The sequence below is a fragment of the Lutjanus erythropterus genome, chromosome 4 (assembly GCF_056507025.1).
Source record: "Lutjanus erythropterus isolate fLutEry1 chromosome 4, fLutEry1.hap2, whole genome shotgun sequence".
NCBI lineage: Eukaryota > Metazoa > Chordata > Actinopteri > Lutjaniformes > Lutjanidae > Lutjanus > Lutjanus erythropterus.
Genome location: NC_139320.1, coordinates 24,048,774 through 24,073,646, shown reverse-complemented (window position 1 = coordinate 24,073,646; position 24,873 = coordinate 24,048,774). Strand labels below are relative to the sequence as shown.

At 38.9% G+C, this 24,873-nt stretch overlaps 1 protein-coding gene across 1 annotated transcript in view; it reads right to left on the bottom strand.

Moving 5' to 3' along the window:
* gbe1b (glucan (1,4-alpha-), branching enzyme 1b) overlaps positions 1-24,873 on the bottom strand; it is a 167,279-nt gene that overhangs the window by 80,608 nt on the left and 61,798 nt on the right. The window contains exons 8-12 of the mRNA XM_084717393.1: positions 21,605-21,720; positions 19,624-19,751; positions 19,173-19,271; positions 383-493; positions 122-293 (exon numbers count right to left, since the gene is read on the bottom strand). Of these exons, the coding sequence (XP_084573519.1) occupies positions 122-293; positions 383-493; positions 19,173-19,271; positions 19,624-19,751; positions 21,605-21,720 (626 nt within the window). The remainder of the gene's footprint in view (positions 1-121; positions 294-382; positions 494-19,172; positions 19,272-19,623; positions 19,752-21,604; positions 21,721-24,873) is intronic.

The following is a 24,873-nucleotide window of genomic DNA, read 5'->3' as shown; positions in this document are numbered from 1 at the left end:
CCTGCAGATAACAAGGGTAATAAAATATTTCTTAATGAGCGCTTAATATTATTTATTCTGGTTCACGGTATAATTTCTAACTGCAGGGTTAGATTCTGTGTGTGTTACCGCGGTGACTCACCCATGAAGTTGAGGTAGCCTTCTCCACCCAGACCGTGCGTGAGGAGGCGGATCATCTTATGCAGCTGGATGCCGCGGTCGATGATTGGCGTCATGGGAGTCAGGGAGCTCATGTTGGTGTACATCTCCTTGTCCATCAACCAGAAGGCCAGACTCTTATCCCCAACCAGAGCCTGGATAGAGAGGTGGGTTATGTTATATTACCTATGGAGAGATAATGCAGACTCTATATGAAGCAGGGATCTTACAGAAAATAACCCACCTGATCGTGACTTTCTGCATAGGCTATGCACTTCTCTCCATAGCGCCTGTTGGTCAGTGTGTGGATGATGTTGCCTATGTCCCAGTCCTCATCCTTTAACTCCTTCAGGATCTATAGAGTGACAGAGAGGGCTTATTGAAAAAGGGTATGATAGATGTGTAACTGAGAGATCCATTCGGGCTCTGACTGATGTCTAAAGCTCAGTATTTCAGCTCTGGCAGTCTTTCTACCTTTCTTAAGTTTTCTCTGGGTTACACTTCTTTCTCAGATCAATCTCTGTCTTGACATCTCTATATCCGCACTGTGAGTTATGTCTGCCTTTGAATGGCGGTAATGGAGTTTTTAATAACTTCACTACAGCCCATGGGTAGTAAGGCATCAGCTCTCCCCACCTGAGATGGGCAAGGTCAGAGCCTCTCATCCAAACGCTGGGATTCAACAATAAATCCAACCATGGAATCAATGCCCTGCCACCGGCCGGCCTACATGCACACTTTCTGCCAGAGGAGTCGTTTCCAGAGGTCAGACGGAAACGGGGGGCCACCGACACATGCATCCACATCTGCCCACACACTTCTGCTGTGTGCACCCTGAGAAACAAGGGTTCGGAAAGGTTCTTTCTGCAGGGCCGAGGTTCCGCCCAGAACCACTCGCTTTCATTTTAGAAGAATGAGTTCGTCAAAGAGTCTTTGGAAGACTAAGGGTTCCAATAAGAACGTTTTTAATCCAAAGAAACCGTTGAGAGATTGTTGAAATCCTTGAAGAACTCTTTGGCCAAGGGTGCTTTGTACCTTAATATCAAAAGGTTCTCAGTAGAACCCCCTGGGTAGGTTCAAAATAAAACCCTTGGAATATAAAAGGGTTCTTGGTAGAACTCCTGGGTGTGAGTTCTAGGCGAAACCCTTGGAATACAAAAAGGTTCTCAATAAAACTCTCTTAGTGTGTTCTATATAAACAATTGGAATACAAAAGGGCTCTTGATAGAACCCCTTGGTTGGTTCTAGATGAAACCTTGGAATATAAAAGAGTTCTCAGAGGAACCCTACGGGGGGGGGGGGTTCTAGATGAAACCCTTGGAATATATAAAGGTTCTAAACAGAATCCCCTTAGTGTGTTCTATATAAAACCCTTGGAATAAAAACGGGCTCTTGATAGAACCCCTTGGTTGGATCTAGATGAAACCCTGGAATATAAAATGGTTCTCAGTAGAATGCCCTGGGTGTGTTCTAGATACCAGGCTTAGAAGGCAGAAAAATTTTAGATAGAACCCCCAGAGAGGGGTCTGGGTGGAACCATTACACAATAAACCTCTCATTGGGGGGTGAAATCTTTCACAGATGATTTTAGCTCTAATGCTTCATGTTGGGTTCTATGTAGAACCCTGTGAGAGAGACCCAATGTACGCTTTATTAATGGTTCTACCTGAAAGCAAACAGGGTTCTCGTACGGGTACAGGCCGTAGAACCCTTCATGGTTCCAGTTAGCACTCTTGTTCTTCAGAGTGCCGTCACTAAAATGGGTCCTAATCACTGAGAGTTCCAGCAGCAGATGGGAGCAGAGTTCAGACTAAAGAAAAACCACGCAGACAGTCGTGGGCACAGAGCTGATTTAATAAACAAGACAGAACCGGAGAACCACAGTATCAATATCATCCCTGAGTGGGAAAAAAGGAGAGTTTCTGCCCTGCGAGAACCCTTGGTGATGGACATGCAGGCTGTCTGATTGGTGGGGGAGTTGGCGAGCCCGTCTCAGTGACAGGCTGAAGTCTGCTCGGTGGAATTGGCTGTGACAGCTGATTGACACGTCAGGAAACCTTTATATTACTCTACAGAGCCATAATCCTCTGAGTAAAGAGAGTAAATTGTGCCGATCAATACGTCTGAGATGAACTGGCTGGTCCACCTAAATAGAGGCTATCCCGCTCTATATATCACCATGTGTTCACGTTTGCTCCTCTTCACCTCAGCCTTGTGTGGCCGTATTAGTCATTGCCAATGTCACCGGAAAACCTCAGCCGGGCACTTGTCATCTACATGTGCGACAAATTCTCACACCTTTTAGCTCCCTCTGAGCTCAGCGAGCCGCCTCAGATCCTCCAGCTGAGCCGCGCAGGCCATTCTTTGATTTTAGTTCGACATCAAAACCGATGCCGAGGAGCTTACACGTCCGAACAAACATTAGGATTGTTCCTTAAATCGCATTTTAAGTCAACAGGAAGGCTTTGACGTAGTTTGTTTTACCACCCCAGCTGGCAGGTTTAATCTCATGTCCACCTGTTTTTGTTCCATGTAAATGGATTTTAGAATTAACATAATTATTTTGTGTAAGCACCGTTTAGCACTACTCTGACAGAAAACACTGCTTTGATTTTTTTTCGTTCATTTGCTTGTGCTTTTGAGCATTAAACTGTTTTAACTTTGACTGTCTCTTACTGTATTTATTCATAAATATTTAAAGGTGCAATAGACGACATTCAGCCTCTCTGGATATCAGTAAACAACTATTTGCTCTCAGTCACACTCTCTGTGTGTGTGTTGTAATCTGAGCTTCTCTGTCCTGTGAGCAGTCTAACTTTCTTATTTTACAGCTATCTGCGAGTGTCATGAGTCTCCATCGAAACCAGATCCAAAATGGCAGCCGCCAGGGCACAATATTTCTCATATTACAGCTAAATGGTACACTAAAACATGTTAATATTTTAAGTGGGAAACAGGCAACAGTGCTTGAATGGCGCTGAATTTTGCAATCCCGAAACTGGAGTGAAAAAAATCCTGATATTGATATATTGGCTGATATTCTTTACACATAATATACAGATTATACATTATTTACATAAATAACCTCTTTTTGCAAAGGTCCCTCAAAAGTGGCTAACATTTGTGACAAAGATATGTAGTGGAAGCGGTACATTTTAGAAATGAACAATAAACTTCATTGCCCAAAATGATATCAGGTCACTGAAACAGTAATAATTATATAGAAAAACACAAACAAAGCAAAATATATGTATATATATTAAACCCAAACTAAGAAAAAATGATCAGATATACACAAAGTGCTGCCTGTGAAGCAAAGAAATAAATCTGCATTTTGTTCTCTTTATAAAATGTTTTCATATCTGCACATATTGGTCAACATATGCTGATATACTGTAGACACAGTAAAGACTTATATAACAATGATAGGTCATTATTGGGATGACTATATTAGATGACCAATAAATTATTGTTTGGGCTCTAACAGGAAATGCAGTAACAGAATCTTGATCCATATTCGAGTAACACTTCCTGGTTTAATCTGAGCTTTGAGAGTCTATTGGAAACCAGATCCAAAATGGTGACAGGAACAATATTTCTCACATTACAACTAAACGGTGCTCTAAACTATGTTTCTGAAAACGTTTTAAGCTTGAAATTAGCGATGGCTGATTCAGTCTGCTCGCCATAAATTGTTTCATCTGATTTCGAGGAGAATCTGACCTGGTGGCCAGTAATTAAGAATAACTTTACAGAAATAGCCAATCTTCTCGCTGATGCTCTTGTTTGCTTATGTAGGTCATATAGAGACGTTGGTTTTATAACCAGTTCAAAACTCAGTGAAGTGCATTTAATGTAACAGAGATAGATTAGATTTAAATAAATTTTAAGTTGATTTAAAACACATGAAGACATTATGGGAAAAGACAATAAAATAAAATGATATGTAAAGGATCATGGGAGCAAACAGAGGTTTATAAAGTCCTCCCCAATATATCAGAAGGCAAAAATGTACATACAGTCAAAGAAAAAAAAAAAAAAAATTAATTTATAGCTTAAAAAAAGGAAGCATGTCATTTGGCGTGAGATTTTTTTTAATGAAACCTGGAGGACATGTAACAAAACACACACAAACAAACATACACTTGAAACTCTATATTCAGTGATACTGTTCAGGGTTTCTCACGGCAAAGTTCGGTCCGGTGGCAAAGTATCAGTCGACTAAGTGTCTGTGTTTTAGCAGGGGCCTGGTGGAGGCCAGCAACAGACTGATGGCAGCATTAAGCTGGAGTGCTATAGTTTCTTTGATAACGCAATCACAGTTGAGATTGCAGAACTGAGAATAAAAAAAAAAAAAAAACAGATTTCATTGAGCCCTACATTAAGTCAGTGTTAGGAGCTGACTGGGATGTTAAAATATTATTAGCTAATGTTTTGTTGTAAATGAATAATTTATCCAACAAATATTTTCTTCTCAAATTAAATCAATTAAAATGCAACTTTAATGACACAATTCACATGGGATGACAAAATGATTTGTCTCTTGCCATTGACTTCCATCTATATCTGTTTCTAACCGAGCTGCGTCACTGCAACTGTTGTTATAAAACATCTTAAAAATACACCGTCCCGAAAATAAAATTCCACAATGCTTATGCCCGGTGGGCCAGCGGGGTTTGCAGATACCCTGGTGGAAACACTGGTACACTGGTAATGAGAAACACGAAAGAAAAAATAAAGTCTTTCGAGCAGCCAGAGGAATATGAATGAAGGTTGGAAAATTGATTGAAAATTAGAAAAACATCAGGGAGACACCCACACATAACCACAAGTGTGAAAAATATTAATGTCATGAATAGTTAATAAATCAAATTTCCTAATAATGAAGTGAGATGTGTCATATTTACCAGGTTTCATTCTGAATGAAAAGTATCTTGTTGAAGGAGGATGTTTTAGCAGCATCCTGGTCAAAAATTGAAGCCCAGCAGTTAATATATGGATCCAACAGTAATACAAAGTTTAAAAATAAATTTCACTCCTGCAGCTAAACGCAACGGCAGCTGAAAATAAACAGATCCTCTAAATGCAGGCTTATTTTTTTCACCAGTATAAAAGCTTAACAACTGAATCTGCAGGATATACCCCGGAGATCATCCCGGCCGCCTCCACATCCACGTACAATCAGACACTTTACACTTCCTTATGAATCATTACAATTCAATTCAACCGCAAAAGTGGTCTGGGAGCAATTAATCTGGGAGTGGGACTGTCGGAGCGCAGACAGGAGTGACTGGGTTGACGACTTCCCTACCACCAGCTCACCCACATCAGCCCCGACCAGCCGAGCTTCCTGGCACCACTGACACTCCACTTCATCAATGATAATGAGCAGTGCACAAATCTTACTTTACAAGCCTGCTGTCAGGAGCCAACCAGAGTGCCCAGATTAATTAGGCAGAGCCAGAAATAAAGTAAAAAAAAAAAAAAAAAATCTCAGCACAGCGCGGGATGAGGTCATCTCGCTGCCACTGACACGCTGTGACTGATTCAAGAGGCTCTCTGCAGCTGTCACATGGTGCCGGGGAGGACTCGCAGGCAGAGATGTGTTTAGTGTAAAGCTCTTGTTTTACATTCGGTGGCTGGCCCCGGCATCCTGCCTCTCCAGTCTCCGCAAACACAACTACTGGAAATGTGTTTGAGTTTGCGTTGCTATGGGGACATCCTCTCTTCACACATACAGTTCCGCCCCCAGAGATGAGCAGAGAACGAAGGTGTGCAACAACTCTCAATCCCATGGATCAAGCTAATGCCTATATTTCACAGTTTGGGAAATTAATGAATTTTGCCCACGCAAATGTCTCCGCCGGAGGCTTCGCTCAGCTGAAAGACACTCCTCAGCTCACCTCACAGCTCTACTGTAAAAAAAGGTTTGCTGAGAAGCCTCCACCACCTATTTTAATTTTTTATGTAACCTTTATTTAACCAGGTAAAAACCAGTTGAGATGCAAACTCTTTTTCAAAGGTGATCTGACCAAAAGGCAGCACAGTTACATGTCGAGAGCACACCGATTACTTACAATAAAAAAACATACAAACTGTGACAAATAGTATAGAATAAAAGACTAATGCCCATGCACACAGGAGCATTTTCTAATATAAATCTCAGCTGACTTTTGTTGGTTAGAGAGGTGAGGGAGAGCAGATTGAGTCTGCAGGTCATTCCTAGACAAGGAGCCAAAATAAGACTCACTCTTTTAAGAACAGCCTGTTGTTAGATTGAAAATTGTGGGAATTATGCACAAATACAAGCTTAGAGCAGATATACCACTGCCTACAAAGGTTTCGTACATTATTATATGCCAGTATTGCAGCCTGCACATGGAAAATATATTCTGTCCAAATAATTTAAAGGTGCTGTGTGCAACATTCACTGCCACTAGAGGTCGCAGTTGACCACCAGCATCTTGGACTAAAACAAATGCACGCTTTGTTTACTCAGTAAAGTTGAGGGGGAAAGTATCATCTGAACACACACTGCGCACAAAACTCAGCTGATCCAGTGCTGATCAAATATGGATCAAGATTATATTATCACACTGTTTCCTACTTAAAATGTTTTCAGAAACACTGTGTACTGTTTAGGCGTAACAGAAGAAATATTGGAACCGGCCAGCTGCCATTTTGGCTCCGGCTTCCAACAGAGACTCCCAAAACTCACCTCAGACTGTCGGTGTTAATCAATGATGGCTCAAGATTATGTTACTGCATCACCTATTTCTCACCTACATTGTTTTCAGAAACATATTTTAGTGCAGTTTATCTGTAATATGAGGAAGTATATCTATCTATATATCTATCTATCTATATATATATTTACAGAGCAAAGAGTTGTTGTGGACATCTAGTGAGGCTGTTACACCTTTAACACCATACATGGAGGCCTCAGAGTGCAATTAGGTAATAAAAGCAGGATGAGGCTAAAATGCAGCCGTTAAAGGAGGTGAGAGCGGAGTGCCATCGGTCGAGGAGGTCAAAGAGAGTGGGCGGCCTTTACAGGCCACCGATGAAGTCAATGACATGTTTACATAAACAAGCTGGAGTCCATCATCGCCGGCCTGCAGCCTGAATTGCATTAAGTCATGTTAATTGAAAGTGTTTCCAGTATGATGGACAGAGCAAAGTATGTGTACCAGAAATGGATTTTTCCCCTGAAACTAATGAGGAGAGAGCTGTGCAGACTGATATTTTCATTCAATTAAAATAAATGGAGGAATAGAAACAAAAAAAATCGGCACAATTGACTGTGGGGTCATTCAAGTTGAAGAGCTGTGAGAAGCAGAGGGATGCCGGAGAATTCTCCACATCGCCTTCTCTTATCCTAGCTGCGACCAGCGAGCCCTCTACCTCCTCCGCCTCTAATTGTTTCAATTACATCTCAATCTATTGTAGCTGGAGGGAAGGGTGCTTGTTAAATTAGAGGGCTTTTGTAACATTATCCATTAGGAGTGACAGCATTTTATGGTCATAATCAGATCGAATCATCCAAACTTGTGCTGTGCGCCTTATCTGGTCCTCTCATTAGGATATCTTAATTTTTCACAGCCTGTTGGTCGTAACAGCCTTCTGCAGCCAGTAAATGAGTCATATCAATCAGTCATGCTGAGGACGAAACGCAGCATGAGGCCCCGCTGGAGGAGCCGGCAGAGGCTCGTCGGTGCACACATGTGAATCTATAAATAAGCTCACAGCCCATGTTGTCTCTTTGTCTGTCTTTCCTTCTGTTCCCTCCTGCCTGTCTGTCTCTCCTGCACCCCCCACCCCACCCCCGCTCCATGTCTCCTTCTCTGCAACACACACCTCACTGGAGGCTCCACTTCAGTCCATTCAAATCCCTCCCTAATTGACACTCTGCGAGAAGAGGCAAGGCTAGCCCTGAGTGCACTTCACTGACTATACCAAGGCATGTTCATATGAATTCTTCCTGCGCAGAAATACATGAATTTCGCTGCTCGCTCGCTCTCCAGCTTTACCATTCAAGTAGCGTCAATGCTCCTTGGGGAGGCAACAAATTTAATTGAAAAAATGCAACCAGAAGAAGAAGAAGAAGAAGAAGAAGAAGAAGAAGAAGAAGAAGAAGTATCTAAACGAATATTGCATTGCAAGCAATATTGTTTGAAAAGTAAAAGCAGCAACAACCTCTCCAGAGGCGTCCCGAGGATAATCCTGTGAAACCTCTGCTTACCGTGGAGCAGGCTGCGTCTCAGCGGTGCAGCGCTGCCTGCCGCACGGCTATTGCAAGCATCACCGAGGAAGGTCAAGTCTGGGACTATCTCTCTCCCGCTCCCTCCCTTCCTCTTCCCCTCTCTTCTCGTCCCTCCATCTTCGCCGCTGAGTAAAACCCACCACTGTGAGACAGACTTGATTAACGATGCATAGACTTCCCCCATCGAGAAACACAAGACACCGTAGTGCAAGAGGATGCATGCGGCGCCGAGGTCACACACTCTGCTTTGCTTTTTCACCAAAATATGAGTAAATATAAGTTTCAGTGTGGATAAAAACACACAGCTTTTCATGAATCTTACAACAGATAGCCTCTTTAGGCATTCTGCAAACAGCATTTTCCCTCAAATATCAAACAAGAAAAGGCCTCTACTTGCTCCAAAACATGCACAAACACACACAGAAAGACAGACAGGACACACACAAAAAAAAATCCACATTCATCCACCAGCCAACTCAAACAGACTGACACTTCCCCAGAGATAACCTGCTGCCTGTCTGCTTTCAGACAAATGTACTTTCTAAAATGATATTTGCCGATTTCATAAAACCACAGTCGCATGTTGGCGATAGATGGGTGGCATTTTTTTATCAACACATTAATGAGGAAAGACTATATTTAGTATGGCAAGGAAAAGCCCTGCAGATTTTTCCCCGTTAGATTTGGAAACACAACATTTCACTGAGGAAACTGTCAAGACGTGACATATTTATCACATATTTATCACGCCTTAATTGGTTGACAAAACTTGATTTTCTTTAAAAATCACAAAAATAAGTTTAATAATAATTTCACATGCCAAATACATCAGATTTACACTAGACCAAAGCGCAAATTATTTAAATTGAAGTTGTTATGAATCCAATTTCATATAACTCCTTGTATTTTTTGAAATACAGCCATTTCTGTGATCTGATCACACAACCACAATTCCAAAAAACTTGAGACGTTGTGTAAAACATGAATAAAAACCTTTTGACCTATATTCAATTGAATACAGCACAAAGAAAAGATATTTAATGTTCACACTTATAAACTTCTAATGTTTTTTTTTGGTAAATGTACACTAACACACCCCCATACCATCACAGATGCTGGATGTTTTTAACTATGAGGCTGGTAACAATCTGAATGGTCCCTCTCCTCTTCTGAAAACAATCTGAAACGTGGACTCATCAGACCACAGCACACTTTTCCATATTTTGTCAGTCCGAGAAGTCTTCAGCGTTTCTGGATGTTGTGGATATTTGACTTTCTGTTTGCATGGTCGAGTCTTCACTTGCATTTGTCGATGTAGCGACAAACTGTATTCACTGACATCAGTTCTCCAAAGTGTTCCTGAGCCCATGTAGTATCATTTATGCAGTTACGTGGGTTTTGAATGCAGCACCGCCTGCGTGGTCGAAGGTTACAGGCATTCAGTGCTGTTATTCAGCCCTGACCCTTACATGCAGAGATTTCTGTGGATTCTCTGAATTTTTTAGTGATATTGTGGATTGTAGATGGTGAAATCTCTAGATTCCTTAAGTTTTGTGCTGACAAATGTTGAAACTTAAACTTAAACTGTTGGACTGTTTTTCACAAAATATTGAACCTCACCTCATCTGTGCTTGTGTACGACCAAGCCTTTCAAGGATGCCTCTTTAATACCTGTTTCCAGTTAACCTGTTTATCTATCAAATGTTCCAGACAGGTGTTTTTTTGAGCATCCTACAACTTTCCCAGTCTTTTGTTGCTCCTGTCCAAACTTTTTTGAAACATGTTGCAGGCATCAAATTCAAAATGAGTGTATATTTACAAAAAAACAATACATTTTATCCATTTGAACATTAAATATCTTGTCTTTGTACTGCATTCTATTGAATATAGATGGAAAATTATTTCCAAATCATCACATTCTGTTTTAATTTGATTTTGATTGATCTGGTTCAGCCTTCAGTCATATGAAGTTACTCATTTTATCATTTTTCACAAAAACACGTATGGAAATCAGGTTCCTATGATCTCTTGTGACTAAAGACAGGATGTGACGAAAAACAATACAATAAATTATGAGCCATTTACTGATCATAAGTACAGTATATCTATAGAAGTTCTCCAGAAGAGCCTCAAAACAAGATTGAAAAAAGATTTTTGAGAACAAATCTGCACATGCATGGATGTTATCAGAGCAGACAGCTAGAGACCAAAAAAGATAAGGATAAAGAAATATATAATAACCTTTATTTATCTCTGGATGGATGGCTGGGCATGCATTCACTTTCCTCGTGCCACTGGGCTTCGGCATCACACAGTTATGGTCTCTCATACGGCTGTGCAGTTATAAACAATGTTTTCCCATTGTGGGCCATTAAGTACTTTCACAGTGGCAGTTTGGGCTGAAGTGCCGAGCTAAAGGGTGCTTCAACAGTTGTTGTGGAAGGACGGAGGATATTTGGCGCCCAGAATTTCCCATCCAGTCTGAAGCAGCGCTGGGTGGTAGCACAGCACCCGGTGGTGTTATTATGTTTGCCAGTAATGATTAGAGACAGAAAGACTCATTCAATTTTAGTAGTGATATTAAATATTTAAGTTGTTTTTGAAAAGTTAGCCCTAAAAATTGAAGTTACTGTTTTTGTTGTCATCCTAATAAAATATCATCCTACCTGAATGCTGTGTCAGACTGAGGGTGAGTTATCTAAAGATTACTGTCACCACGGTCATTTTCTCACAGTTGTGTTGACCCACATTATGATGAATTTCATTTGCTAAATCTAATGCTAAAGCTCTTATTCGTAGAGCTCCACAGATCTCTATGTCAAAAATAACCCGTGTCCATCAGTACATCCATCAGTGTCCACAAATATAAACCTTAATCTGGGATTCATGGGGGGGGGGGGGACTTTTATGATCACTGTGTTTGTGTCAATTATTAAAGAGATTTGAGAATTAATTACAAATATCAGTGAGAAGGTTTTCTGTTCAATGTGACTAAAGTATTTCACATTTTCAACGAGCCTCTTCTCAGATATTTTGAGCTTCTATTATTAAAGAGAAAAACATAAATGATAATATAATAAATACTATATAATAAATAAATGCAATATATTTAAGAGAAAAAAGGTTTGGAGAATAATTTAATAGTCAACAACTTTTCAAATTATCGCCTTCTCTTAAGGGTATATGTGGAGTTTTTTTTTGGAAATGGAAAATTATTTCAAAATCAAACTGAAGAACTAAAAATTTTAACTAGATTGTTTATTAATGCTCCAAGAGACTTATATAAATATCCAGGCCTGCAACTGGTGACAACTTTAATTTTTGTTTTTTGGTCCATAAAATGTCAGAAAATTATGAAAAATGTTGATCAGTGTTTCCCAAAGCCCAAGATCACGTCTTCAAATGTTTTGTAAAGAAAATGACATTTTATGAGACTGAAATCTGAGAATTTTGACTTTTTTCTTCTAAAAGAAAATTACTCAAACTGATTAATCAGTTATCAAAATAGTTAGTTAATAGTTAACTAAAGTTAATAGTTAGTAATTTATTGAATAGTTAACAGCTGACTGATAAATTGATTAAGAGTTGTAGCTGTAGTACAGTACACAAGATATAAATCCTGATAAACACTCAACATCCACAGATGTAAAACAATTGCTTTTGTAGAGTCTCCTGCAGTGCGGAGGCTGTTCAGTGTCTCTTACCTCTGTGGGTGTTTTTCTGTGTGTTTTTGTGTTTGTTGGAGTGTGTACACATTAGCTGTGTTTTGTCTGGAAGAAAGCAGAGCAAAGAGCTGCACCGTGTGCTGTACGCCATGACTGACGGTAACCTTCAGGAAACATGGAACAACTCAAAACTGCAAGAAAACGAGGTTTTCACCCACAAGACAAGAAACAAGCTGTTTCAGCTCAGTACAATGTCAGTAAAAAGGCAAATTTAACAATTTAAAATGAACTAAATGAACAAAATACATTGTTGAAATAACACAAAGACACGATGGTAATGCAATTTTTCAAAAACTTTTCAATCACACCCGCACACATTCACGCAAGCGATCGCATGATCCCCTCCACACATTAAAGCAGCAGCAAAGAAAGAAATTCAACTCCAGAAAGAAAATGTTTAGACTTACAATCAGCAGCTGGTACACAACATGCTCTCTACCACATTATTACTTTTTCTGTAATTTTCATATTCTAATTTTCAGTTAAAGCTCATTCAGGTTTTCAAGTCATGGTTTTTATCTTTAAATACAGCAATGATGTCTTTTTGTCAAGCAACATAACAAAACTCCATTTTAGTGATTTTCAAGGCACTTTTGACATTGAAGAAGAAATACATACTCCAATAAATATATTACAGATTCGTCCTTTAAGTTAGCTTCCATGCCTTAATAATGTCGAGTACACGTAAAAACATCTATTTTGTATCATCCTGTAAAATCAAATTATTTATTGTTTTTGATAAAAGAGGCATAAGTTTAAAACAAAAAGTTTAGAATGATGGTCTACATAAATGAAAACAGCTTTTCCATATTTAAGCCTCACACACAAATTAAACTGTAAAATTTAAAACTTCATTGAAGCATCATAGATCTGTTGAAGGAACTCATGAATGTCTGGATTTTACAGGACTATAAACTGTCACGCTCTGTTGCCATTTCATGAAATTTATTCATGGGAATTCCATCATTTCAATTGAAAAATTATATTTTCTATTTCTTCTTCAGCTTACTGTCCGTAGCGATGGAGAGAAAATAATTGACCTTTTTTCTTCTTTAATCCATTATGGTTAAAATTAACCTCCGTACTTGAGAATGAGCGGGACGTGACAACCCTGCCGGGACGAGGGTTCGTAGTAATGTTTCTGATCTGCGACTCTTCAGATCGTCTGACTGGTTTGTAAGAACCAACAGAGCACCGAGTTCAAAACAGAGGAAATAACCTTTGCTTTGACACTACATAAAGCTCTGCCAAGGACAGACATTTCACACTGAATAATGAATCAAAGTGAAATGTAAAGGTGACTGCAGACTATTCAAATGCTCCACTTAAGAAAAAAAAAACAGCACAAAAGAAATTTTCAGCTTGGATTAGTAACTAGATGACCTTCATGTTAACATTATTAAAGCTTGTCTTTCTTTTGCTTTTATTGCTTTTATTTTCAATAACAATTATGTCTCTTCCATCATTTATTCATAACTCTTGGTTTGAGGGGATAAATAATGACCTTCCCGTTCGCACAGCAGGTAGGATTAAGGAGGAAAAAAAGAGAAATAAATTAGCACTGCTTTAGAAAAGCACAAAGACCTTCTTCAATTCGATAAAAAAAAAAACCAAAAAAAAAAAACCCTTACAGTTCTGGGTGAAAAAAAAAAAGAATCAAGTGCAAAAACTCTTCACACAGGAGGAGACTTAAGACTTTTTTTCCTCTACAACAGCAGAAGCGAAATGCAGAAAATTCATGTGACCTGCTTTCATTTGTGAATGCGACATTATGATTGAAGAAATATATTCATACACGAGTTAAAAATACAATAATTTGAATTTTAGGCCTTAAAATGTCTTGAATGTCTTAAACGTGATTTTAATAAGTCTCAAAAACTGATTTAATTATTAAGTTAATATTACGTTTATAAAGTTGCAAGAATAAACCATAAAGGAAGTCCCCTTCACTAAGCCCCGCCCTCCTTAGTTACTGTCGCTACGCCTGCCAAACTTTCCATTCTCACACTGCTTTTATGCAGTTTACAGCGAAATTGGGAGCAACTGTTGAAACACGAGGTCTGTGATTCCTTAGAGAAGTAAACAAAAGCAGTTTCTCATTTCTAGCAGGTGATGGTTGATTTATGTCGGCTAACACGACGACTCACAAGCAGATTTCATGAGTGTAGCTGGCTAATATAAGCTAATGCTAACTCGACTTGAGTCAGTTGAAAAGTCTCCAGCTGATGTTTTAATGTTTTCATCTGACGTGTTTTAAAACTAGACCCCTGTGAAAGTGTTTATGTAAAGTTTCCTAGCAGCTGCGTACATGATATAATGTTAATGCTAAAAGACCGAGGGTAAAGCTAGCTTACATCTCAGCAGGTTTATCTGCATGATAGATGACAGAAATACACTCATTAACGTGGGAAAAGGAAGCGCAGTGCACCTTGGGACGGGTCGCCCCGCTGGACCAGCTGGACAGTTGGGATGTAAGCTAAGCTAACCCTGCTTCGACCTGAGACAGTGAGACAGACAGAGACGCGCTGTTGTCAACCCACTTTGATTCTGCAGCGGCTCACAGCTTCAAGAGTTTTGTAAATCTCTCAGTTATAAAATTGACTTTTCAGTGTGTTAATGGCTCTGCCTCAGAACCGGTTAGTCAAATGATTTTAATGATTTTTACAACAGTAAAGGAGCAGTTAGTGGAAACTGTAAACCAGCTAAAAGTCAAACATTCAGTCAGTCCACAAATCTGAATAACCTGCCCTCTGAACCAAAAACTGATTTGAACATTTTTAATGTGAGTCTAAATAGTTTATAAACTCTCATACCTTTTGTTGTTCTTATCTTTCATATTTTGTCAGCGTTCTTAATAGTTGATTTCAGTCATTGTTGTCTTGGTGTTTGTAGTGGTTGTTTGTTTGTGTTCAGTCTTTGTTGCATCGTGTAATGTTTGTAGTGGCTGTTGGTATTTTGTCATTGTTGTTTCAATTACTGTTTAGTGGTTGTTTGTTTTCAGTCATTGTTGTCTTTATTAGTTTGTAGTGGTTGTCTGTCTGTTTTGTTGTATCTTGTGTTTTGTCCCTTAAAACCAGGGACAAGGACTGTAAATGAGCCGCAGCTCGAGGTCTAATGAACACTGCATCAGTTGCATTTTTCACTAAAACGTAACAATGCCTACCTGTAGAATCTCTGTCAAATAAAATAAATAAAAAATTTCAGCCCTGCTTTTTAATGTGTTCTCTGGGAAAAAAAAGAATCTGTATTGATCACACTACAAAACTAAATCCACAATGACCCAATAACCACTAATGCAAACATAATAATAAATATGATAAACTGGATTCATAACCTAAAAAATCTTACATTTAACTTGTTAAAACCTGCATAAACCACCTGTTTCACAGAAATAGAATACTGTTAACAATGCATTTGATTATTTTCATTAGTCCACTGCGTATTTGTTTTGGCTTAATAAAACATTATTTCACTCTGCATGCTTTACATGTTTCCCTGCTCCAACATGCCTGATTCAAATGATCAGCAAAGGAATTTATTTTCCTACAGCTGTTCAGTTTTAGTCAGTGAGTATTTATTTATTTTTTTAAGTCTAAATTCTCTGGATTCAGCTTCTTAAATGAGAATATTTTCTGGTTTCTTCACTCCTCTCTGACAGCAAACTGAATATTTTTGAGTTTGGGACAAAACGAGACATTTGAGGACGTCGTGTTGGACTTTGATCAGCATTTTTCACCATTTTCTGACATTTCATGGACCAAACAACTAATCGATTAATCAAGAAAGTGAGTTAGCTGCAGCCCTAAAAACACTACATTAGGCAAAACAATTTCACCATATTTAGTACTGCGGTAATCAAAAAGTAACGGAAAGTAATCAAGTGACAATACATCAATATCATGATTAGTTACTATATTGGAATACATTTTTAAAGTAACTCTCCCAACCCCGGCAGTATGCAAGACATTATGATTTTTCCTGAGCCGACTGTTGTTTATTATTTGCAGTGTCTTGTTTTTTATATCGACCTTGAGTCTGTAATAAAGTCTGAACTGAACTGAATGAAGTAAACTTCTTAACATAACTACAGAACTTACCAGAGAGTTACAGTAAATAAAAGCTTCGATGAGTCACCAAAAGCACGACATGAACACTAATAACATTACAAGCTTCACAAAGATCGTCTTTAACCCACGACTGTTTTATTTAACTGCAGTTAAGTACGCTGTGCAGGCCGCTGTAGGTGTTCTTGTCAGGGACTTTGTTAACATGAACACTAATTTAACATTATTATTCAGAGTATGACAACATTACACATTTGATACAGGTCATGTAAACTGTTTTATTCCTAATTAGGCCTCATTCTGGATGCATTATTTAAGAAGACACATGGGATGAGACAATATTATTGAGGTTTTAAGAGCATTCTTTCAGACATGTATACAGCACGTTCAGAATATCTGTCTTAATTGGGGCTTTTTACCGCCTGTTTACAGTCAGCTGTGTGTGCTGGAAACAAACCAAAAGCCGAAGGTTTTCCAAGGCTGAAGTAAAAGCCAGAGATCATGAACCAAGAGACCAGACGTCTGTATGAAAACCTCAAAACATAAGATATAAATGGTCTGCTGATATATGGGATAAACAAACAATTCAAACTTCCTGTCACATAAAGAACAGCTGTAGTGTAAATCCTCATGCGACGTATAATTTAAACAAAAGACAAAGATCTCTTACATCACCATGAGCCCTGGAGACCAGCAGGTTTAACGTCGCTCCAGAAGAGGACAGACTTTGTTGTGTGAGCTTGATATAAATTGAGTTTCAGTTTTTGATTTGCCATCCTGTCCACAAGGACATAAGGGACGCACTTTTTACTAAAATGTCCTCCATTTATGTTTTTTTTTATTTCTTTTGGCTGGATGATTGAGAAAAACTTGAGCTGTGCTGTGGAGAGGAAACCTTTTTTTGCAGCAGACTTCATTGTTTGGGAGAGAAGGCAGAATATTCGGTTTAAGAACAGCTATAAAATTGACTGGAAATTTGTAATGAAAGAACAAGTTATGAATTGTTGGTACACTGCAACTGTACTTTTTGTTGTCTTGTGAACTCATGAGTGTTGTGCACTCATCAACCTCGTCGGGAGGAGAAACAGCTACTTTTAAACATCATGAAAGACAGATTTTTGGATGTGCTTCAGTATATAAACGGGAATATAAGTGGAATATTAACTTTCATTAGCCATGTAAAGAACTTAGGAATATTTCAAAATATTACAAAGGTAGCACATCACAAGTCTTCAAGTCAAGGAGGACTAAATACTTGGCTGAGGCAAATGAGTCTTGTTGCATCTTTTGCTCCTTTTTCATCCACATGTGCTGCTTGACTCAGTTTGACTTGGTGCTGCAGCTCAGCGCAGCAGAGTGACCAATATGTAAACACTTTACTTCCTATAAATTCTGCACGATAAAAGTTGCCCTAAAAAAAGCTTTTATTATGAAGCAGCAACATCAGGAAAAGTTGTGATTTCATCATCAGCAACTTAAGATGACGCCGATCAGCTGAAAGCGAACGTGAAACAGTAACATACGGCCTGAAAGTACAAAGAGTAGTGCAGGAGTGAAGCTTAACTTCAAATCACAGAGATTCAGTTAGAAGCTACAAAAGTACTGAGAGCTGAACAAAGACACTTTTAAAAAGGTCCTTCTCTCTGCTCTCCTGCACACACGTGATCTGAGCATCAGCGCACAACAGAAAAAACCCTGAAAGGCAAACTCGTCTACTAACAATGGTAAAAAAAATTGATTTCCTATGTGTAGTAAGTTTATTTTCATTTAAAAAACCTGCACATACATGCTAATTTTAGTCTAAAAATGTCTCACATCACAATGGACAAAAGTGTTTTATGTTATATTTCTCCTCCCTGACTTGAAGGCTCGAGATGTGCTACCTGCTCAAGTTTTTGGAATATGCTCACTGGATTTTGGGTTTAGCACTCGCCTGAGAATCCCACTGTTCAGGCACAACCTCCTTTTCCAAATACAGCAAGGTGGGAATATTTTAACCAGAATATTTTGTGCATGTAAATACAGTCACTGAGTGCTGCTGTAAGTAAGTGTAAATAAGAACTCTGCGGCGGATGTAGCTCAGGAGGTAGACCAGGTCACCCACTAATCGGAAGACTGGTGGTTCAATCCCCGGCTCCTGCACGCCGAAGTCTCCTTGGGCAAAATAGTGAACCTCTAACTGTCCCAGATGGGTTTTCCATCAGTGTGTGAGTGAAGGGGTAAACTGTGACTAGCAGTTGTAAAAAATGCTTAGAGTAGAAAAGCACTACATAAATCCAAGTCTATTTACAATAACTTTTCTAAGGTTATAAGTAGGGCTGCATGATACAGTAAAAAATTCTATTGTGAATGCATCCCAATTTTAATTTTCACTGAATAAACACTATAAAATGAAGATGTGTTATTTGTTTGGGTCTGTACCATCTGGAGAACAAGATACAGTACACTACAGTACTTCATTTTAATGCTGTTTTGTCACACATTTTTTCCTTTATGTAAAAACTGCAGCTTCTGCAAATTGGTTATTACACTTGGCCCACAGCAATTTTGATAATGTTTTGATTAATTGTGCAGCCCGACTTTTAAGCCTTTAAAGCGTGCTCCTAAAATTTTACTTTCAGTCCAATTTCAAGTCACACTGGAGCAGAACAGTGCAGGTTCCTCTAGGAAAACACCAGGCCTTATGTCACTGTACTGCTTTATACTTGAAAGCTTCTTAAAAGGCTCAAAAGCTCAGCAACAGGCTCAGCTGTAATATAGCACAAGAGTGTTTAATGCCTCCTAACATGCCCTGTCACTCCCTTTGTCTTTCATCCCTGTTTTGAAAGCAAACGCTTTCAGTTTTTCTCTCTCTACTGTGTTTGTGTCTCGCGCAGAAGTTACACTGTGTGCAGAGGCCTTCAGTGTGTGTAGTGAAAGTTGTTGGGGAGCAGAGGGGCATAAAAAAAAGAGGAGAGATTAAAAAGAAGTAAATCATCTTACCTGAATCCACTTGTCGGGGATGGCCATAGCCAGTCGGTAATCAAAACCGAGTCCTCCCTCCTCCACTCCTCTGCAGAGCGCCGGCATCCCCGACACATCCTGCAGAGGAGTCACACCATCTCATGTCACATTTTCACTTTGTGTGCACATGTTTTTTTTTTTTTCCCTCCAGATCGCATCAATACCTCTCCACATCTCACATATTAAAGGCTGAAAGCCCTCTACCACAGGCCAAAAACAGAGTGACATCCCATTTCCTTTTGCATTACTCCTTAATTACACCAATGAATACGTAAGTAAGCTATGCCTAACGAATAAGTGTTTTTAATTAATCATAGCTGTGGGCAGTGTCATTGCAAAGTGACTTGATGCTGAAGGTGTGTGTGTGTGTGTGTGTGTGTGTGTGTGTGTGTGTGTGTGTGTGTGTGTGTGTGGTGGAGTGTGTTTTTACCTCTGCAACAGTGATGCAGTCAGGATAAAGGGTATGAAGAATGTGATTGGCAAGCATCAGGTAAACCAAAGAGTCCTCATCCACCTGTAGGCCAAAGTACTCGCTGTAGTCCCCTGAGAAGCCGGAGCCTGAGGAGTAAACACCCACACAGTCAACACTCATCATGTTTTCCACCCAAACGTTGAAAATCTATCCTTCATTCCTCTGTTTTTTTTTTTGTTTTTTTTAAAGTGCTGCAACTGTTTTACTTTACAGCTGTCACAGGTTTCTGAACTGTCCGTAATATTAAGACTTGTGTTTTTTTTTCCCCATTCCTCATTCCAGTTAGAAACTACATTGATTCACTGAATTATTAATTGCTCTCAAATACACTAACTACACAGAAAGAAACCACTTCAGAGAATGTAAAGTAGCACCGACCAGTACTTGTAATTTATTCAAAGAGGTCTAGAATAACATAATATTCATACTACAGACTGTGAGGCAGCTACTGCAAATGAAAAAGACGTATATTCTTTTCTGTTGTCTCTGTGTTGAGTTTAGTTTTTTGTTTTTTTTTTATGTCAGAGTTAGTGCTCGCAATGTTTTCTTTTTAATAAACATTTCTGATCTCTCACTTTGGACGGGCTGCACAAAAAAGAAATCATTTTTAAAGCAAATTAAATCATGATTTAAATTTAAATTATGTTGCACCAAACTTTTAAACTATCTTAAGATTAAGAAAGATTACATTTAAACCTCTCTTTAAAGCTCGGTTTAGTTTTTTCTATCCTAGACTTTATTAAATTTAGTCCAAAACTTTGAACTCCAATAAACTATGATCCAGTTTTAACTTTAAACTTACACTTGTGATGTTTAACTTTGACCAAACTGACCAAAATAAAGTTCCTTGAAGAAAGTTAAGGGACAGACTCAAACCAGCTGAATTCTGCGATGCATCTCTTCTTTCTTTCACTGCAGCTGCTTCCCTACCGTCGTCCATTTTTTTTATCTCCCGTTATTTGGCCATATTGCTCCATTAATTCAGCCAACAACTTTTTCTCAAAGGAGGAGAAACTAGAGCTTCTCTGCAGAGTCATCATGAGAAGAGCAACTAACCTTTCAGGTAGTAATCTCACATTTTGTTAACTTTTTAGTGAGCTAGCAAACAATATAATGTTTTGTTAAGGAATACAGACCAACAATTTTATGCCATCTTTTATACTTTATAAATCCTGACAGCACTCTAATTATTTATTTATTCATCTTAATGAATCCATGCTGTTTACATCACTTAACCTGGACTTGGATATTATTTTTAATTGTGCAACAGAGCTCTGCTTAATTTTAAATCAGTGTCAACTCATTTTAAACCTAGTTTTTCTAAAGTCAGTGGTACTCCATGTATACGTTACACATTGTTTGCATCCAGGAGTCTGAGTTGAATGCGTTTCCTTTCTCATAAAACAACTTTAACATTAACCAGCAGCCTTCTCACCAACAACTGTTGATCCACTGATTGGGATGAAATTGTTGCTTGATTCATCAATTAGCTCTCTTTACTGAATAAACACCATAGAATAACATGTTTTGTCAACCAATCAGGTTCAGGTATGGTGTCTGTTCTGCCTGTGAGCGTCTCATTTTTAATTGATGCAATAAATCTGTTTTTCACTCAGCTAAATATATTTATAAAACATCATCTGGAAAATGTTTTTAATCCCGAGCCTTTTGAAAACTTTCAAGTGTAATTCATCTGGCAGAAGTTAGACTATTGTGTCCATATGTTTTTTAATTGAAACATGCTTTGTAGATGAGAAGTTCCACCGCATGATATCTGGGGATCAGTCAGACCTCTCAGTACACTCCTACTGGCCTTATTCTTTAAGCAGCAGCACGCTGCACTGTGGGTTTCAAAAGAGAGGAGGAGGATGATATGCTTTACACACAGACACACACACACACACACACACACACTCCCCTCGGTTCTGAGATGCCTTACCGATGCCATGGTGATGGTACAGCATCGAGGTAACACCGTCAAATCTGAAGCCGTCAAAGCGGTACTCCTCCATCCACCAGCGTAGGTTTGACAGTAGGAACCGCAACACTTCCCAGCTAGCAAAACACACAAGCAGACACACAAACACACACACACACACTCAAGGTCAGATAAACAAGAAGCTGTGAATTATTCACACATCTCATCATGCACTTTAGGCACCAGAGATTAATTTTCACCGCTACAGGACATTCACATATTGATAACCAAAGTCCCATTATGCTGGAGATGGAGTGTCAGTGACAGGAGATGGTGTTTTCATTAACTACGCCGTGGAGGGGATGCTGTCTTTAGCGTATCCAGTTGTCAGGATGAGGAATCAGGGGCTTACAGTCCACGGTCGAGTTTTCCGATTTCCATCAGACCACTCGCATGACCACTGGGTGAGCGTTTAGTCCAGCCAGGCCCGTCCCTGCGCATGTGAACTGATAGGATTTCACGCTGCACTTGGGTAAACAAACACCATGCGGGGGGATCGAGTTCCCGCTCTTCAGGAGGAGATGAATCCCACGCTTCTACTCGCTATTTACTTGTTTCCCTCTGGAACATATGATGAGTTCCTCTGTCCTACAAACAGGAGTGAAAATACACTGTAAAAAAGTTAAATAAACTAAAAATTTCAAGGGAATTTACTGCAATAGATATTTGAGTTTTGAATCAAACTCAAACTCTTTAGTTTTAAAATAAACTAAAGAAAGTTTTACCAACCCATATTTTTTACTTTGAGTAAAAGTAAAGAATCTTTGAGTTTCAGAAACTTTTCAAGATGGATTGAGCAAAATAATCAAGTTCCTAAAATAAAGTTAAACTCAACCGAACTGAGTTTTACTTTTTGTTTCTTGTTTCTTTCACTCCAGTTGGTCCATTAAACCAGTCTGACAGTTGCTGCCAGTGAGTCTATTTTTCCTCACTGTGCTGTTGTCTGTTTTTAAATCTTATATTATTTGGCCATATTGCTCCATTAATTCAGCCAACAAGTTTTTCTCAAGGGAGGAGAAATTAAAGCTTCTCTGCCAAGCTGTCAAGAGTAGGCTAACTAGGCTAATTTTCTTTCACTTTTCTTTGCTAGTTAGCTAACACAGTTATATTTTGGTATATTTTTAGTTAGCTAGATGGCTAATACAGTTAGAGTTTGATATATATTTTTGGCTATCTAGCAAACAATGTATCTTCTAGTAATTTTTAACTAGCTAGCAAAAACTGTAATATTATAAGGAATACAGAGCAATGGTTTTCTGTCCTCTTTTACAGTCACTGGGTCTTGAAAACACTTGGATTATTTATTACTTATTTAGATAAACTTGAACATTTGAGTGTTAGATACACATTAAAAAAACAAAAATGAAGCTTATTTGTTATCATTTTGAGCCTGAAAATTATATATTTACTGTAATAAATCATTAAAAGACCACAACATGTCATCAGAGATAAAGGTTAAGTTGAAACACTTGCATCTTTGACACTACAGCTGCAGCGTCCTCCTTCGAAATTTCAATTCCAGGCTTTAATAACTGTTTTAGTTTGCCCATTACACATTAATTAGAGCTAATTATTGATCAATTAATGCAGAATGTTTGCTGAATGAGTTGGTGTCTATTCATGAGTCGAAAGAATAATCCTTTAGAAAGAGTAAATGTTTAACAGTTAAATTAAGAATGAAACAAAATGCTGCGCACGTCTTGCCCTCCTGCAGTGTTCCTCCAGCCTGCCTGAGCTTCTTCGAGTCTGGGGAGGAGTTGGCAGATGAAACAAGTCACTTCAACCATAGATCGAGTATTAAATAGGATTTTAACCAATTTAATACACTGTCTATGCCTCCAGTTGCGGCTGTGCTCATTACTGCACCTGTAATTGCTACTTTAAGAGTTTGAGTTGGGCTCAAAACACAAAAAAACATTGCAGTAAGTTGCCTTGAAATTTTGTTTTTTCAACTTTTTCTATTTTTACAGTCCTCAAACTATCTGAATATGAAAGCGTAACTCGAGGCGACGTTTTATTGCCCATGGTGTCCTACAAAAGCATGCAAATAACTGGACTGTGTTGGTGGAGGCTGGAAGAGGCGGATTCCATAAATGGCCCCAGTCCCCGTTCCTGACTGAGCAACGGGAGAGTCATCTGGATCTGAACAGCCACTCAAGGCAAAGTACACTACGCACCTCACCTCTTCCCATTCAGTGGCGTGTTGCCATGGCAACGTCAGTTAAAACTCAAGATTTGGTTGTCTCTATGCGGTGTGTGTAATGAGCACCAAATGGAACATTGTATACATGGATGCCATGTCTGAAAGCAGCGGCAGAGCGCCGCAGATGTGAGGCGATTGACACGTTCGTGACACTGATTAAATGTGAGCCGCCGCCTCTGCTCACTGTGGGCTGAAATTCACTATTCAGATGCTCTCTGTACGCTCAGCTACAACAATGGCTGCTGTCATATGTGTCTAGTGTTTCTGTATATAACCATACCTGTGAACACCATATAGTTTCTATTTTTGTGACAAATGTATCTATGGTACACCTGTGAAGTTCACTGGTGACTTTTCTTTCCCAGAAGCTTCATGAAATATCATCTGACCTCCAAAGCTTCACACCAGCCTCTACTGAAATAGACTGTTCGGGGTTAATTAAAGCTGGAGTAGGCAGTTTAGTTTGATGTTCCATAATAATCTGTTAGTATAATGTAAATCAAGTGGTCAGAGAGAAAACTAGTTTTCTGCTCCTCCTCTTGGCTGTTTTTGGACTTCAGAAAAAGAAGCCCACAGGTGCAAAATAGCGGATTACTGAGTCTCATTCCCAAAACATAAGAATTTGATGTAGCATATATTTTGGGTTATATATGGACACAAACAGTCCTGTTGACACATTCACACAATGTCCTTAAATGGACACAGACACAGGCACATCAACGACACGCCCGGAGGATCTCCTTATATGGACACAAACAGTCATAACAATGGCAAACCCACAGTTCTTTTTTCCGCAAAAATGAAAATACATCTAAAAATACACATTAACATAAAAATCTAACATATAAAGAAAAAAAATCAACCCATTCATTAAAAAAAAAACATTGACAATACACTACCCATGAACCCTAGTGGAATCATCTGAGTTAGCTAACCTTGTTAGCGATGAAGTAGTTAGCTATGTATTATTTTAACATGCTGGTCGATTATCTGTATTATTATCCCAAATGTCCTCAGCGGATTGTTT